Source organism: Myotis davidii, unplaced genomic scaffold, assembly GCF_000327345.1.
Source record: "Myotis davidii unplaced genomic scaffold, ASM32734v1 scaffold209, whole genome shotgun sequence".
Classification (NCBI taxonomy): domain Eukaryota; kingdom Metazoa; phylum Chordata; class Mammalia; order Chiroptera; family Vespertilionidae; genus Myotis; species Myotis davidii.
Window position 1 is genome coordinate 2,105,728 of NW_006300047.1, and position 17,901 is coordinate 2,123,628.

Sequence of the window (17,901 nt, forward strand, 5' to 3'; positions counted from 1 at the left end):
GTGCCTGACATACAACAAGCACTCAATGTAATTGAACAAATGGATGGATTTCACTGAATGGATTTCATAAATGGGTTTAAAAAATCAGAATACAATCAGGTGCATGCAGCACAAGGCATGGCTACAACATGTAAAAGTCAAGTGCCCATGTGGATAAGGCTGGGAAGGAAACCAGATGGTTCCTGAGGATGCCTGGTTGCCTGTATCTCCCTAGGATGTCCGGGTAATGGGGGAACTTCCCCTACCATGATTGCCTGTGTTATCTGGAAACAGGCAAGACTCCTTCGAAAGGCTCCAATGCCAATCCAGGCAGGAACCTGGCTTCTCCTTGAAGCCTGCTTGTCCTCAGAGCACTACCAGGACTGCTGGTCAGTAGGCCTACTGGTGAATGTGCAGTGTGCCTTGCTTGGACAGGAGGTGCAGCTCTCTTCATCTCAGCCCAAGCAGCCAGAACTGCCTTTCTTGCCCCCAAAACACTGCCATCATACAGGTGATACACTGGTTTGAATATTTCAGGATACGTTCCTAAAACATTATTAAAGCGGAAAAGGCCCGCCCCTTGGTGCCCCACAGTATGAGTTACATCTCGATACTTAGCAGCTACAACAGGGACGACAGCCAGCTCTCGTTCACTGAGCACCTACTATGTGCCAAGCACAGTGCTGTGTGCTTTACGTTCATGTTCTCATTTGATCTTCAACAGCCTTTGCAAAGTCTTTTAGAACCATCTTAAAGGCAAGGCCACTGGGCCTCAGAAGCATGAAGACCCCGAGCAAGATCACAAAGCTGATTACTTCCAACTATACCAGAGACTGCAAAATCAAGTGTCAATGGGGCCAGGGTGGCAGAACACAGGAGAGCACAGGCCCCAGGTCTGACTCCATCCAGATGAGCAGAGAGGCTAGAGAAGCTCACAATTTGCCACGGTGGCAACTGATTCAATTAAGATTAACCAAAGTCCCTATCTATTAGACGTATTTATAGATGCAATAATATGATGTCTTCCATTAGCTTTTATACACTGTCAGGGGGCATATTATAATTTGAGAAATGGTGGGGTAGATACAATGAGACTGTACTGTGCAAAAGGGTAATAACTGTTAAAGCTGAAGTCTGGGTTTATGGAGATTCATGTTGTTCTCTCTAAAGAAACCTAATCTACTTTATCTAGTCTATTTTCTCTTCCCTTTCCCCTTTCTTTCTTCTTTCCTTCCCAGCCTTATCCACATGGGCACTTGACTTTTACATAGTTGTAGCCATGCCTTGTGCTGCATGCACCTGATTGTATTCTGATTTCTTCCTTCTCTCTTTTTCTCCTTTCCTTTCCTTTCCTTCCCTTCTCTTCTCCCTCCCTCCCCCCCACTCCCTCCCTCCCTCCTTCCCTCCCTCTCTCTCTCCCCTCCCTCCTTGGCAGCCAGTTTGTGACCTCTGAGCCCACCACTCTCTACAGTGAAAACAAGACAGGCTTTAAGGACAGTTTGCTTCCTTCTGGAGGATTGATAACAGGTTGATGCATCTTTGATGATCCTTGTCAGAGGTCACCCCACCAGAGCTCACCTGCCGTACTTGGCCTAGAGGCCTGCTGCTGGTCAGCAGGCATGTGAGATGGCTCCCGAGTACTCTTGAACTGTGGTTTCTTATCAAAGTGAGACAAGCTTAGTAAATACACTCTTCTGTCACCTCTTCCTGCGGCGCAGAGCAAGCATTTCTTTAAGTGTGTCAGACCATATCACCTTAGATAAAAGTTGACCAACCCTAAACTTTTCTCCCTGAGTCAGCTTCCTTTTTTGTTGTTGTTGTTAGGGAAACAAAACACTAAGCTCATAAGAAGTGTGTCCAGCTTCCAATCATTTACCAAATACAAATGCTTCCACCTACATTATGATGCTTCCTTCATTTTGTACAAACAGAGGACATCTTGTGAAAAGCAAAGCATGCTAATTTCCCCCAGTGGAAGACGAGATGGGGCTCAAAAGGAACAGGCTCCACTTCCAGCTCCGGGCATATGACCCCAGCCTAGCCAATCACTGAGCTGAATTCCTCTGGCCATTCCAGCATTTAAAAAAAATCACACACACACAGGTCAACAACACATGTAGAGCTTATTCTATGCCATGTACTTGCAAAATCCATAATTCCTAATATTTTCTGGATGGCATTCTCTTTAACAAAGACATAATTTGCAGCCAGACTGGGTAAAGATAGACAGCCATTACTTTCTTAATGGCCAACTCCCCCAAAAGGCTCAGTTAAGTGATCTCAACTAGCAATATAATCAATTAAAATTGGTAAGTGAAATACTTTTAACCTTTATTTCAGCAGGCCATTCTTGGCGGGAGAGGGAGGAAATGTGAGTTCCCAGCATAAAATTTAATTCCATTTTCAAACAGAATACAGTAGCCCCCTTTAAAGCAAGCTGTTTCCCTTTCTTTCTTTGAATCAAATCAGAAAAAGAGTGGAAGGCCGGGGAGGGTTCGGGGGCGGGAGGTAGGGGGGTTAGAGATCAACCAAAGGACTTGTATGCATGCATATAAGCATAACCAATGGACATAAAGGAAAAAAAAAAAAAGAAAAAGTGGTTTGTAGTCCCCTAGAAAACTCTATCAATTTAAACCCTTACAGAACCCACTATGGCCATTTCTCAAAAATGAAAAGCCAAAGGAGATGGGCATAGAGCACAGAGGGAACATAGCTTCTTTGTTCTTCCAAGAAAAATAGAAAAGAACATAAAGAGGCATAAACAGAAGCTAGACAGCCAGGTAAACTCATAATAATCACTTACTCTGTCTTCATATGCTTCACCTCATTTAATTCACGAGTGATACTGACAACAATTTCCTGAGAATAGTTATATGCTAGACACATTTGGTCAAGTCACATTTCTTTATTTTTTTAATCCTCATCAGAGGATTATTTTTTTTTCATTGCTTTTCAGAGAAAGTGAAAGTGAGGGGGAGAAAGAAACATCAATGTGAGAGAGCAATACAGGTATGTGCCCTTGGCTGGGAATCGAACCCAAGACCCTTCAGTGTGAGGGCTGATGCTCTAACCACTGAGTCCACCAGCCAGGGCTCAAGTTACATTTCACTCAAGTGTCAAAACAGCCCCAAATATAAAGAAGGTCACCTCCATTTTCTAGGCGAGAAAACAGACACTGTGAGGGTTTCAGTCAGTTGCTCAAGGGCAGGAGTATCTGGCTTGAAAGCCAACCCCCAGTGGTCTATATCATGATCGCTGGTCACACAATTGAAACGTTTTGTCAAAACTAATTCAATTGTACACTAAACTTGGTGAATTTTATTGGCTGTAAATTATATTTCATAAAGCTGATTTAAAACAAGGACCCCTCTCCTCATACTACACAACAAAGAATGGCATTTGCTGTTCCTGCTTGCTCAGTTCCATTTCTTCTTTACAGGTTTCCCATGAGGGCTCTTTCCTTCCTCTCTCAAGTGATGGGGCTCAAAAGGAACAGGCTCCACTTCCAACTCCAGGCATATGACCCAGCCTAGCCAATCACTGAGTTGAATTCCTCTGACCATTGACTGGGCCGGGGATGGTCATATGACCCATGCTGGGCCAATGAGAGCACTGCCCTGGACTTCTATAAAAGGGAAAGGGTAGCTCTGTTACTGTCAGGGCTGCTTAGTTGCTTCAACAGATCTTGGAGCTGCTGATGGCCACTGATCACTACTTGGTGAGAGCCCTCCTGAGGATGAAACCAGAACAGAGGAAAGCAGAACTGAGAGATGCAGAATCTAGCTTCCTGATGACACTGCTTGAGCACCTAGATACAGCCATGCCTGAAGTACTTTCTAGTGACACCAGCCAATTCCCCTTGCTTTTTCCTTAAGCAAGCCTATGTTGGGTTTTTTGTCCATTAGAACTAAAGAGTCCTAATATACTACAATGCCTTTAAGAATCAGAAAACCATCTTGTCTGCCTCCTAGCAAATCGAGGAAAGAGAGAGCTATGTAGACACATGAGGTTTATGGTAAAATGATCAGGCTTTATACCTTTTGTCTCCTTTAAATCTCAGCCTCATGCTGCAGTGTATTAAATAAATAGCCCAAGGATTCAGGGTGAGCACAGTTCTCTGGCCTCCAAAGCTTTTATTCATGTCTACCTAAATACTGGTGATTTGCTTCCTTTTGTTTTTTAATCTTCACCCAAGGATATGTTTGGAGGTGTGGGGGGTAGGAGAGAAAGAAAAATGGATTGGTTGCCTCCCATATGCATGCCCCGACTGGGGACTGAACCTGCAAACCAGGTATGTGCCCTGACTAGAAACTGAACCGTAACCTTTTGGTGTACGGGTTGATGCTACAATCAACTGAGTCACCCGGTCAGGCAGTGATTTGCATTTTTGAAAGCCTTTTTTTTTTTTTTAAGCAGCAGAACCCTTTAATCGTTGGATTCATACAGAAAACCCTTAATAGACAAAACTAATCAAACTGATGCTGCTATGATTGCATGGAGGACGGAGACTCTGGGGCCTGAGGACCCCCAAAGCCCTGGCACAGATCATTTAGCAAACCACCTGCACAGCTCCGCCTGGTCTCCAGGGAGCAGAACCCGCAAGCCCAGAACCCAAGTGCCTAGAATCTGGGTCCCCTTCTTCAAAAGTTTTATGGGACATGCACACTCTATTACCTCAAGGTCACAGATCAACCCCAGCACAAAATGCAGGTCACACACCGACCCTTCCAGTGACGTGTGAGTCAGCACCACAGTGTCCCCCCTGCTGTGACTCAGAGGCCAACTCACTGAGATCTAGGACGTCATCGGTTTTAATCAGATCTTCCTCCCGAGTCAGTGGCAACTGGGTCTCCGGCTCCCCTCGCAGTTGCAGTGACAGTGAACGGAGCATGAAGAACACCCGGATGGCCTGAATGGACAGTGCAGAGACAGAGAAAGGTGAGATTGCAGTCATTTTGGTGAAATGCTCCACATGGAGAACTCACACTGACATTTGATTAAAAACAAACAAAATAAAGTCTGCCTCTCCCCCTCTCCCCGTATCATGGCTCTGGTGCTTTCAGGGCAAGACAAAAACCAAAAAACCACAAAGGGCACGGCCTCTTTCAGTTATCCATATCCAGGGGTTCAGGCGTGGGCCACTTTCCCTCAACTGAGCACCTGTCATTTGCCAGGACATTTAGCCTCGTGTCATGTGACCTTGATGACACCCAAGGAGGTGACATGATTTGCCTGGGCACACATCTAGGGAGGGCTAGAACCAGGCCTCTTTCAACTAAACCAGCACGGAATTTGGAAATCCAAATCATGAGTCAAAGTATTTCAAGGTCCCACCAATTGAATGTAGGGGCAGGGGCGGCAGAAGAGAGGTGATGCTTGTGGGGCTCAGAGCCAGCGAGACCCCATTAAAACCCTGCCCCTCCCTAGATGAGCCCCTTCACCTAGGAGCCTTGGTCTCTTGGCCTTCCACCAGGGTATGTTACTGACAGGGCAGCATACCTGGCACCTGGCAGGTGTTCAGTGATGTTGGTGCTGTGAGCCTCCCCTGCCAGCTCTCTGGGGGCAGAGGCAGCTCCATTAGCGCTGGGATTCTTGGCCCCTGAAAGAGGCGTCTGGAAGAATCCTGTGTGGTCATTAGGCATTTCCAGAGAGCAGGAAAAAAGCAGAAGCCCAGGCCCCAGAAGCCAGAGAAGTTTGTGCAGAAAGCAGCCTTCACCCCGGGCCTGCTTGCTCCCTTTGAGTCTTAAGTTGGGGCTGACTTGCCCACCAACCGGAGGCCAGGAAGCAGAAGGGCAGCCCACGGGAGAGGCCTCCTCCAGACCACTGTCCCTGACTTTAGCTGATGGCCACAGACAAACAGCTCCGGAGTCAGGCATATGAGATCTGTGTTGGACTCCCAGCTGTGCCACACTGGGTAAGGCCTCTGAACTGCGTGAGTTTCAGTGTCCTCATCTGTGAAATGGGGATGGTAGTCTGAGATAAAGCTGGGGGATGGGCAGGAAGAAGCCAGCATGTGTTCTGTAAAGGGACAGTTATCCTTTACTCCAGTCACTCGCCTGCTGGGCACGGGGGCGGGCATGGGACAAACCACTGTCGCCACTGGTGAGCCACACGAAAATGAATTCCAGCCCACTTTTGTGTCTCCTTGTTTACAGTTTTGAGGACTACAGGCTTGGCCTACTGAGAGAAGAGGCTGCCCTTTATATGACAAGGTGTCTCCCAAAACCAGGACTCCTGATAATCCAGGCAGTTAAGATGCCCCTGGCAGGCCTAACACTAATCCTGCCTTGGCGTGGAACCAGCAGGAGACCTTGGGCCAATCACTTAATCTAATGTAGAAAACTAGAATAATCCTACTTCCTGGACTTACTGCCAACCACGAGCCCTAGAGAAAAATAAGCTTTTACATTATAACTTAGAAGCCCACTGCACAAAATTTGTGCAAGAGTAGGCCTTCCTTCCCCCTCTTGCCGGCACCGGCTTCCCTCTGGCACCCAGGACCTGGGTTTCCCTCCAGCTGCTGGCAGCCACCTGGGGACCAGGCTTCCCTCCGGCCGCTGGCAGGCACCCAGGACCTGGGCTTCCCTCAGAGTCCCGCTTCATCCGGAAGGTCGTCCGGAAGGACGTCCAGTCTAATTAGCATATTATGCTTTTATTATTATAGATGGTGATGGTGGTGGCATTAGTACTGATCTGAGTTTTTAAAGTACAATCTTCATAAAGACATCTGCAACAGTAAGAAGAAGTATACTTTCATTTCAAAAAAATCAAAACCGCTTTTATTCATAATGCTCCTATTGTGTGCCAGGCAATGTGGGTACTTGCCTACAATGTAAAGATTTTATTCAGGAAGAAACATCGTGGAGGGGCAGAGAAATCTAAGTTTACGCAGCTGCTGAGTGGCTGAGCTGGGGCTGAACCCAGGAATGTGTGACACCTGTGTCACTTAACCAAGCACATGAGGAGAAGACGTTCCAAAGCTCATGGCAGCCCAAGTGCAGAAAGCCCAAGATGTGGGTGGGCACCTAACCTATGTGGCAGTTTGAGAAAATAGGGAGTCACGGCCTTGAGATGAGAGAAAAAGAAAGAAAAAGGCCCATGGTGGTCAGGTCTGAGCTATGTGGATGCTTCATTTCACTGCCAACAACCCATTCCTCTCGGGGCTCTGAAGGCAGAGAAATCAAGAGGACCCTGGACGGGGATGAGGAAAGACAAACGTGTGCAGCTTACATCCATCACTGAAAACCAGAGCCTGCCAGTGTACAAGGAGTTTGAAACTTGGCCCCTAATGTGGACCTTTTTGGTAAAACATCTGCTTTTGCTCTTTAAGCAACAGATGGAAGATAGTTCCAGGAATACAAAATAATAATAAAAAAATAAAAATATGAAGCATATATAAAGTAGAACCCACAATAATATTTTTCCTGGTTCCTGCCTCAACTGCTAAAGAGCAGGAAGAATGCATGAGAAGCCCACACCCACGAACGTGAGAGGGGGCAGGTCCCCACAAGGCCCAGTGCTCCACTTGGGGGAAAGCTAGGCTCCCATTGGGGCTATTGGGTCTGGCAGGCACTTGACCGGCAACACAACTCCCGTGAATTCACAAAAGCTAAGACACCAGGAGAAGACATCAAATTCATCCCACCACCCCCTAAAACAATACCCATGCCCTCTGCTACCCACCGCCTGCCAGGTACAGGAGGGCACCATACTGTCATCTCAGTCTAGCCTTTTAAGGACCTGCTTGTTTCTCATTGTACAGATAGAAAACTGCAGCCCAGAGATGTTAGGCAGCCTACTCAAGGTGACTCAATTAACAATCAGACTCCCAAAGTCTACATTCTTCCAACCACATGCCTTTGTCTTTAATAGATTTAAGCTTGGGATCCAGCTTTAAGCTTTTACTGAGTACTTTACTTTGCTAAATACACATGCAAATTTAAAAATAATAGTAAAAAAGAATTATTCTTTGAGGTGCTGCCACAGAATGCCAGGAAGACTGACTCTGGAAGAGCAGACTAAATTTGGGAAGGGTGACAGCTGACAACTCAGATATAAAGAACTCCTCCAGTTTGCTTCAATGCATGGGGCGCAAACTCTGGCAAGGAGAGTCCTGGGATGAGGTCAGTGAGTGGGGCAGAAGGATGGGTTCAGTCAGACAAACCTCGGCTCAACCTGGGGTCAGGCAAGTAGCATGAATTCCCCAAGCCCAGGCTCAAGCTCTGGAAATGGGGACCCACCACCCCTGAGACCATGGGGCCACTACAAACATGCAATGACAAAGTGCAGGTGACACACTGAGCCCTGGGGCTGGTCCTGGATCAAAGGCTCTGCTGGAGCCCTTCCCCTGCTTCCCTTGCTGCATTTGCAAGCTGCTGAGTTTAGGCGACAGTCACTCAGGTTAGCAGCCCACCAAGACCGTGGACGTGGCTGTGAAAGTCAGTCATTCTTAAGAGTGCTGAAGCCGTTTAAAGTGGGCACAGCCCATTGGGAAAGCAATCTGGCAATATGTAAAGAGTCACACACACAAAAATATTCATACCCTTTGAACCAGAAATTCCACTTCTGGGAACTTATCCTAAAGAAATAAGCCAAAAGAAAGAAAACACTGTGAAGCTGCTCATTACAGTTCAGTTGAAAATAATGTAATACTGCAAGCAACCAAAATGTCTACCAACAGGAAAATGCCTATGGCAGAAAGACTTTTATGCACCAGTAAGAAAGTAGACTTATTAAAGTTGTATTACCACATGACAACCTTCTTGCTCTACAAAGGAAAGAGAAAGGGGTGTGAAGATAAAAGCAAGGTCATGGTACACTCTCCCTGAAAGCATGTTAAGATGTGTTTGCAAAGAGAGGGAGGAGACAAAAAAATGTCTAAGTGTTGATTGTTTAGGGTGATGAAATCATGGGAAATTTTTCCCTCTACTTTTGAAACTTTATGAGGTGCTACTGTATTTTTTTTTAATGCATAATACATATCCAAGGAGTAAAGCAAAATATCCTATTTCCTCAAGGCCAGTAGCGATAAACAAAAATTGTTTGTGGTTTTACAAGAGAACAGGGAAATAGAATGCAGGGACAAATAAAACTTTATGCAAATAATTTATTTCATAATGGTTTCCAAGATTACTAACATAAAGATGGCTAGTGGCTTACATTCAGAGTTTGATATCCACCAAAAAATTCTCTCCCAACCTCTTTTCCTTAGCATTAAACTTCAGTAAATTTAGATCAGTAAAGACTGTTTCTTTCCCACCTATGATGCTGGAATGCTCCACCAATGTTCAGCCAACATTTCTTAAATACTTATTGCCGGCTAGGCATTGGACTCTGTCACCTCACAGTCACTCTCTCATCTACTTTGAGCAAGAGCTGATAGGCAGGACACACAAGGAAGTTCAAGCACAGAGAGGTTAAGTAACTTGCTCGAGGTCACACAGCTAGAGTTGAGATTGACTAACGAGCTTTCTCTCAAATATCCCTGCACAGGGGAAAGTCCAGCCCAAGTCTGAGGTTCTGCTTTCATGTTCTCATCAGACCCCAGTAGTTCTTGTGACCCTCATTTCAACATGAATTTCCCTTCTTAGCTATCATTACCAAGTGACATTCTTGCTATTTTGATCTTTCTTATATTATTTGTTCACTGTCTAGTCTTACATCTTAGAGTGCCTAGCACCTAGAAAATGCTTAATAAAGATGTCAAACGAAAGAATAAATAGTGTAATTTGCACAATGCATGAGGGAAAATATGACTTTATTGCCAGGTGTCACTCCATGGCCTGCGAGTCCCAGCACCCCTCCTCTCGTGGCCCCTCCCCCCCTCCTGGCCGCTTCACTCGCTCTGCTCCAGTTACCCTGCTCCTTGAGCACGCTGTGCTCTGCCCCAGCAGGAACTTTGCACTCACTGTTGCCTTCATCTGGAAAGTGCCTCCTGTAAGTCTTTGCATGGCTGCCTCCTTCTCGCTCTTGAGTTTCAGCTCAGGTCTCAACCTTGGCGGAGGAGCCTTCCTCCTACAATACATCTCTATATATCTAAAGTAGTGCCAGTCCCCTTTCCTTCAGATGGACAACACACTTGTCATTCGTTTACTTGCTAATAAACTTTACCTCTCCCTATTTCATGGAGGTTTAGAAGGCAGTGACATTTTCCCTGGTCCCCAGCATTTGGCACAGGAATCTGGTGGTTCTTGGATGAATGTGTGAAGGAATAGTTTACAAGTTCGCAATGATTTACTAGTCCGGTTGTTTGAACTTCTCTCACAAGTCCCTAAGGAAACTAAAGGGTGGGATTTCTGAAAGGCTCAGCCTCCTCAAGTTAGAAAAGTCTAGTTAGTAGTGGGGAAAAAAGCCTTTGAATCCAAAAGATGAAATGGAATGTTCTTTGGATACAAGCAAAGAACATGAAACAAACCACATAAGCCCTCAATTGCTTGCTAAACCATACACTTCCTTAAGTTCAAATTCAAAGCACACCGCTGTGCTCTCATGTCTGAGACGGGCTGAGGAGCTAAGCTTCTGAGGATTCCAAAGAGCTGCCTTGCAAAAGGAACTGGGCTGAGGTGAGTGGTGGAAACTCCCCTTCAGAAACTGATTCTTCACTATATTGTCCACCTGAACCTAATATAATATTGTATGCCAACTACACTTAGACTAAAAACACAAAGAAATTGATTCTTGAAGTCAACAAGGGAAGCTTCTCTTAGGTGGATGGTTGTGCTAGCAGGTGGCCAACCCTATTTTAATATCAACCTTCTCCCTGGCTCTAAATCCATGGGCCCTGGATTTGCTTTTATAAACTTGTCAGATAGACAAAGGCTGACCAAAGGCCCTAGGGAAGCCCAGATGTTCCCAGAGGTTCTGTCCATGCTTCAGTTATCAGTTAGGACTATGCAACACATCTGGGGCAAGGGAGGTGGGCAGCACAGCCCCAGGAACGTGCAGCTAAGTGAGCTGTGGAGGGCAACGAGAAGAAGCAAACCCCTGTCATCAGGAACTGCCACTGGCTTCCAGTGTTTCTGCCTCTCACTGAGTCCTCACAACTGTGGCAAGGCGGGCACATGTTGCTTTTAGATGGAGAGAGAGTGGCTTACAAGGTAGCAGGAACCCCAAAGCCCAGGCAACCCTTCCTCTGGCATATGCCTCACCCTTGAGTTTCTCCCATTCTCTCCTGTGGATCATACTGTCTGCGCTAAGCCAGCAGAGCACAGTGTCAGAAATCTGCTAACAGGGCCAAGGGCCTCGCTGGGCTCCAAGGCCCCCAAGATCTGGTTCCTCCAGCCCCTCGACTCATCACTTCCTATGTTGCCTCCCTCACTCTGGCTCCAGCCACAGTCCCTCCTTGGTGCTGGAATGTTCCACATCCCTCTCATGCCTGCTCCCCGCCCCTCCCCAGATAGGATTAGGGACCTGACACCATGCTCCTTTCCTAACAGCCCCAGCCACATGGGTTGATGCTGCCTATTCCCACCTCACCCTCTAGACTCTGAAGACTGGGGCTGTGTTTCTTATATCCCTGGTGTCCAGTGATGAGTAGCACTAATATATACAATGAACGGAACAGTGAGGAGCAGCGAGTCAGAGTGGCTCTGAGGCCACTCCAACTGAGCTGAATCCTGGCTCTGCTACTTTTTAAAAATATATGTTTACTAGAGGCCCCATGCATGAAATTCATGCACGGGAGGTGGGGGAAGGGTCCCTCAGCCCGGCCTGCACCCCCTCTAATCCAGGATCCCTCTCGCAATCTGCTCCTAACCACTCTTCTGCCTGCCTGCCTGATGGCCCTAACTGCTCTCCCCTGCTGGCCTGATCGCCCTAACTGCCTAACTGCTTCCCCCTGCTGGCCTGATTGCCTTAACTGCCTATCTGCTCTCTGTTGCTGGCCAGATCCCCCTAACCGCCTACCTGCTCTCCCCTCCTGGCCTGATCCCCCTAACTGCCTATCTGCTCTCCCTTCCTGGCCTAATCCCCCTAACTGCCTATCTGCTCTCCCTTCCTCTCCACACCCTTTGGACTCCTGGTGCAGGCGTGCTGAGAGCTCTCTGCCACGGCCCCACCCCTGTCCTGATTGGTTGTTACGTGACACCGTCCTGGCCAATTTGTATATTCCTCTATTATTAGTATAAATTGATTTCAGAGAGGAAGGGAGAAGGAGAGATAGAAACATTAATGATGAGAGAGAATCACTGATTGGCTGCCTCCTGCACACCCCCTACTGGGGGTCAAGTCCGCAACTGGGAAATGAACCATAACCTCCTGAGCATAGGCCAATGCTCAACCACTGAGCCACATCAGCTGAGCCTGGCTCTGCTACTTAATAGCTGAGTGACCTTGAGCAAATCACTTGACCTCTTGGTGCCCCCGTTTCTTCCTCAGTAGAGGTGGGAATAATAGTAATCACAAACTCTTAGGACAGTTGTAGAATTATGTGAGAAAATTCATTTAAAGAACTGCTATGAACAATCCACTTTATAATAAAGAGTGGGAGCTCGTGTAAGTGTTAACAAAGCCTGATGTTCCATGTCCCAGAAGGGAGGCAGGATGCAACCCAGAGTGGCAGCTCTCAGCATTCACAGCCTTCTGGACCTTCAGGTTCAAAAGACTAGGGAACCTCAGAGACATGCAGCCCATCCGGGGGGTGCAGCTTCACTGTAACCTTGCTGGGGAACACCTGACCAACCCAAGGCTAAGGGCGAGCATGCCTGCACCATGAAGGAGTCACTGATACGACTCACACCTGTCAGAACCAGTCTCTTGTAAAAGCCGATGCCAAGAATGCCCAGTGCAAACACCACCACCCACAAACACAATCGTATGCCCGCTGCAGGGCCTGCAGCGCTGGCTGGGAGCACATGGAAGGAAGGCGTCACTGGCTCGGACAGGGCGTGTTCTGTGGTGAGGCCTGTGGGTTTGGTCAGACAGTAAGGAACGTGGATTGACTTAAGACACATGGGTCCCACTTCCTCTGCCCCGCCCCCAGGGCCTCTGTGGCAAAATTGCCAGCTGGGTGGAGGAAGGCCACAGAATCATCTGGTCTGAGGCAGATCTAGCAGGTCCCTCCTGCTTCTCATAATCTAAAACTTAAACACCTCAGCTGCTCTGGTTACAAGCGGATTAACTCAGAAGAAGATACAGGCAGATAACGAGAGTTGAGTGCAATGAATTCCACTAATTTATCCACTAGCATTCACGTCTCCAGGGAATGATTTTCTAGGAAAACGTTATGGTGCTTTCTAAGAAAGAAAGTGTAATCTTACGAGGGAGATAAAATACCATGAACAGCCCCATGAGACTGCTTCAGAAAAAAACGCTGATAACGGAAACACACACTCCAGCTGGGTTCTGAGAACTAGTCCACCCTTCACACAGGTCTCCCGCAGGCCGGCAAGAACCACCATTTCAATTGTTGTGCCTCACCCCGAGATCACTCAGATACCTCAAAATCACACCATCCTGGGGGGGTCCTGAGCCTCGTTGGGCTGATTCCACGCCAGCCCCATCTGCCTGTGTTGGCTCTGCTCACGCCCCCACGTCCTGTGCAGACCTGGCCCCTGGCTTCCTCTCCCAAGCTCAGGGAGGGCCTGCACCAGCGAAGGCAGTCTGCCTGCAACCCACCCGGTGCCAGAAGCAATGGGACTCCAAGCCCTGCTTTAGCAGAGGCAGCTGCTTGGGAAGTTTCTCCTCTTGAGGGGTGTGGCAGGTGTTGTCTGTCTCCCTACTACCTGCACTTGTGTGGGAAGGCGGACTCATGACCTGATCAGAGACCTTTCTTCCCTGCTCTGTGAGTGGTCCTGGCAGACAGCTGCCAGGAGAGGCCAGGTCCAGCTCCCACTCACCCGCCGGGTCCTCTCCACGTCACCACATGGCAGCCGCTTCACGAAGTCAATGCCCGTCAGTGGCGTGCCCGTGGGGGGTAGCAGAATGGAGACATCCATCATGAGATATTCCACGTTCATGGGCTTCATCTGGAAGAGAGACATCACAGAGACCTCACTGGAAGGAGAAGGGGGCAGGGCAGGTCACACAGGTAGTTCGGCACATGAACCCTGGATTAAGACTGAGGGGAAGCCTCGAGGCAGGCAGATGTGTGAGATGGGCCTTCTTTTGGTTTCTAAGGTACAGACTTTCTCTTCGTTGGAAGTGACAGCTCTGACACTCTTGAGAAATGGCCTCCCTGCTCATCCTCGAATTCCCCTCCACCCAGCAGGGAGGGGGTCCTTAGGAAGGAGGCTGGTCGTTACTGTGGTCCCTTCAGGGTGGTCAGCCCCACGTGGATGTGCCTGACTGCTGCCCACCTCCTCCTCTTGGTACTTCTAGCTGATGACACAGTTATAGTGACAGCAGCTTGCATTTAAGGAGAGCTGACTAGGGGGTAGGCGACAAGCTAAAGGTTTTGCATGTAGGATCCTGTTTAACCCTCCCCAACAGAGGCAGAGGGAATGTTCCCCAATCTGCGAATGAGAAAAAAGACTCAGAGAAGCTGAGGAATGGATCTGGGTCCCCTCAGTGGGCTGGTGGCAGAACCAAGACCCAAACCCAGGCTTACCTGGCTCTAGCCCTCCTGATTTGCACCACACGACCAACATCCCTGCTACCTCCCTTGCCCCCTTAGCATCTCACCTGGGATAATATAACAAAGCCACTTATTGAGCATCTACTAAGTGGCAGGCACCACAGGGCCACCTCCTACTGGATGGTGGGTGCTGGTGCTGTCCCATATCACAGAGGGGAATACTGAGCTTAGAGGAAGGGCAGATGTCCACAGCCACTGGGCCAGTCAGGCGCAGAGCTGTCTCCTCCTTCCACACCACCTCCACAGGCCTTCTCTGATGACTAAGACACTGTAACCCCCTCTCCCTTCCTGAACTGTTGCATCAGTACTGACCATGTACTGTACACATGTTGGACACTGACACCTCATTTATACCTGGCATCATAAAGGAACGACATTTCACTGAGGTGTATTTTCTATAGAATTCATTGTACTCCTTAAAGCATCACAAGCTTATTTCTGTGTCTTTTAGAATGTGGGCTTCAGTCACAGTTTTTGTCCCTCCTAACCAAAGCTAACTAAGCAGGGCAGGGTTGTGGGGAGGGCCTCGCTGTTTGGAAACCTGGTGCACGGGCCGGGGAGCCATTTGGTGCATGCTACCTGCCTTTTTCTTTTGGACACTTTAAACATTTAGGCTTATTATAAACTTCCCGAATCACTTCGCTCTTTGACGAGTAATTTCCATGAAAAAGATCATTTATCATCTATTTATTGAGTGTCAACTAAGGGGCAGGTGCTGGGGATGCAGAGACAAAGGAGCAACACAGAGAAAGCTGCAATCTGCTAAACCTATCTTTTCCCACAATTCTGCCTGCTAGATGCAAAAAAGGAAGACTTTTAACTGGCACTGCAACTCAAGGAACATTTCAGAACATTCTGGTGTCATGGCAAAGGAGGTGGCATAATATTGAGAGGAGGACCGGGAGGCGAGCTGCTCTGCCTCTCTCTGGCTGGCACGTGTGGGCACCTCACTTAAGCTGACTCTCCTTTCCTGATCAGTAAAAGGAGGCTAATGATAGGAGCTACTCCACTGGGTTGGCATGGGGATGAGAGGTCTGACATGGATCACAGCTTCCACACCTGACACAGATTAAGTCCTTAATCAAATATTATTCATATCAAAGTGAATCTTTCTGACTTGTCTTAGGACACAGCCCAGCTCAGGGGGAGTGAATGTCATCTGCAATTTCCAAAGTGGTGGGGACCACCATTTCCAGTTTACCTCCCTACCAATCTCTGCAATCTGAGCAGAAAGCCCCAAGTCAGTGCTCTCGCCTCTCTCTCTCGGTTTGGCTGGGCAAGCTTTGCGGGAACACAGTTGCTTCTGGCCCCTCACTTACTGTCATGCTCCTGTATTCATCTTCAAACATGTCCAAAAAAATTTCTTCTCCCTAGAAGGGAGGGAAGAGAAAATTATGCATATTTCCCCCCATAAACAACAAAGCATTAGGAACTTTAGTTCACGGCTTCTGGGACCATCTGTTTCTCATTAGAGAGTTCTCGTAAATCACCAGGAAGTAAAATGCACACGTGAACATGAAACACATGCTCCAACGAAAGCCCAGATATCAAATTGCACCTCTCAACAGTTCTCTCCCTTGCTTAAGCATATGTAGCTAGATTTATTCTGTCAAGGCAGTTAGTTAAAAATACAAACCAAAAGAACACCATAGATAATTAAAATATTAAAATGGTTAACATTTCAAGTGTTTATCATCCTCTATTTGTCGAGCATGGTTGAGGAATGGGGAACCCTGGTTAACTTGCCATGTTAAACTATGAGGCTCCACATCTCTGAAAGGAAGAGTATAATTAAACATGCTTAACACTAAAATTATAGGCCTGCTCCATTTGATTTTGAGCCATGCCTTTGAGGTTCTGTAGCCTTGAGGACTGTCTAGGACAGTGGTCAGCAAACTGCGGCTCGCAAGCCACATGAGGCTCTTTGGCCCCTTGAGTGTGGCTCTTCCACAAAATACTGACTTCTGCGCATGGGCCACGAAGTTTCAATCGAACTGTACGTGCGGGCACACACGTGGTATTTTGTGGAAGAGCCACACTCAAGGGGCCAAAGAGCCGTATGTGGCTCGTGCGCCGCAGTTTGCCTACCACTGGTCTAGGAGGTCCCTCTCAGAACAGGCTGGTGTATGAATTTGGCTCCAACACATAACCCAGGGGCCAAGTCCCAGCTTCACTTCACCGAGACGCTCTTTGTTTCCCTGAGAGGCTGGTATGGCAGCCCCTGTCTGTGTGGGTCTTTGTGAAGGTGAAATGAATAAGCACACACAAAAAGCTGAGCACAGAGCCTGCCACTCAGTCAGGGCTAAGTGTTAGCGCCACAGTCATTATGATCACTACTGGACAGGGCCACAGCTAGGGAGGGGCTGGGAGATTCAGCTGAATGTATCATGACTATTAGAACTGTTCTCTCTCTCTCTCTCTCTCCCTCTCCTCTCTCTCTCTCTCTCTCTCTCTCTCTCTCTCTCTCTCTTCCTCCCTCCCTCCCTCTCTCTCTTTGACAGGCACACACCCCACACACCGTCAATATGGGAAAGGCAATAGGCCCTTTATATATTTTTCCAGTTATCAGATCTACAGATAACTTTGAATATTCTTGTGTGGTGTAAATACCAGGTAATAACCACAGAAATAAAAGCCCCTGAAAACCCAAAAGCTTCTGAGATATTATACTTAGGATGAAAGAGAAAACTGGGGTGGGAGAAGGGAGCTACAATTCAAATACAGCAAGTCCTCAATGTTGTCGATAGGTTCTAGGAAACTGAGTTTCGGTGAGATGACATAAAATGAAATCAATTTTACTAAAGGTCAATTGATATAAACAAGAGTTAAGTTCTTATAGCATATCTCTGGCCACTGAAACATCACAAATTTCTAAATAAAAACACAAAACACTTCTAATATTAAACATTTAAGAATCATTAATAAACACCAGGCAGATCATTCTTTTCTAACCCACTTACTCTAGGTCAGGGTCACAGGTGGCTGGAGCCTGCCCTGGCAGTTCAGGTACAGAACGCCCTTCCCAGGCCACTCACACAGCCACACGCAGTCAGACTGGGACAGTGCAGACACTAATTCTCCCCACATGCACATCTCTGAGATGTGGGAGAAAGTGAAGTCCCTAGAGAAAACCTCTGCAGACACGTGGAGAACAAGCAAACTCCACAGGTGGCCCAGGCTGGGAATCTATTTCTTCCCCTCAACATCATAAAAAAGTGACATTGATGCCCTAACCCAGCCGTGGGCAAACTACGGCCCGTGAGCCAGATCCGGTCTGCTTGAAATGAATAAAACTAAAAAAAAAAAGACCGTACCCTTTTATGTAATGATGTTTACTTTGAATTTATATT

General features: G+C 47.5%; 1 protein-coding gene across 7 annotated transcripts in view; it reads right to left on the reverse strand.

Moving 5' to 3' along the window:
- Window positions 1-17,901, reverse strand: part of CLEC16A (C-type lectin domain family 16 member A) — a 219,350-nt gene that overhangs the window by 106,825 nt on the left and 94,624 nt on the right. For all 7 annotated transcript variants that reach the window (XM_006776288.2, XM_006776287.2, XM_006776286.2 and 4 more), the window contains 3 exons: window positions 15,871-15,921; window positions 13,815-13,943; window positions 4,768-4,888 (listed from right to left, as the gene is read on the reverse strand). In XM_006776288.2, coding sequence (XP_006776351.1) covers window positions 4,768-4,888; window positions 13,815-13,943; window positions 15,871-15,921 — 301 coding nt within the window. The remainder of the gene's footprint in view (window positions 1-4,767; window positions 4,889-13,814; window positions 13,944-15,870; window positions 15,922-17,901) is intronic.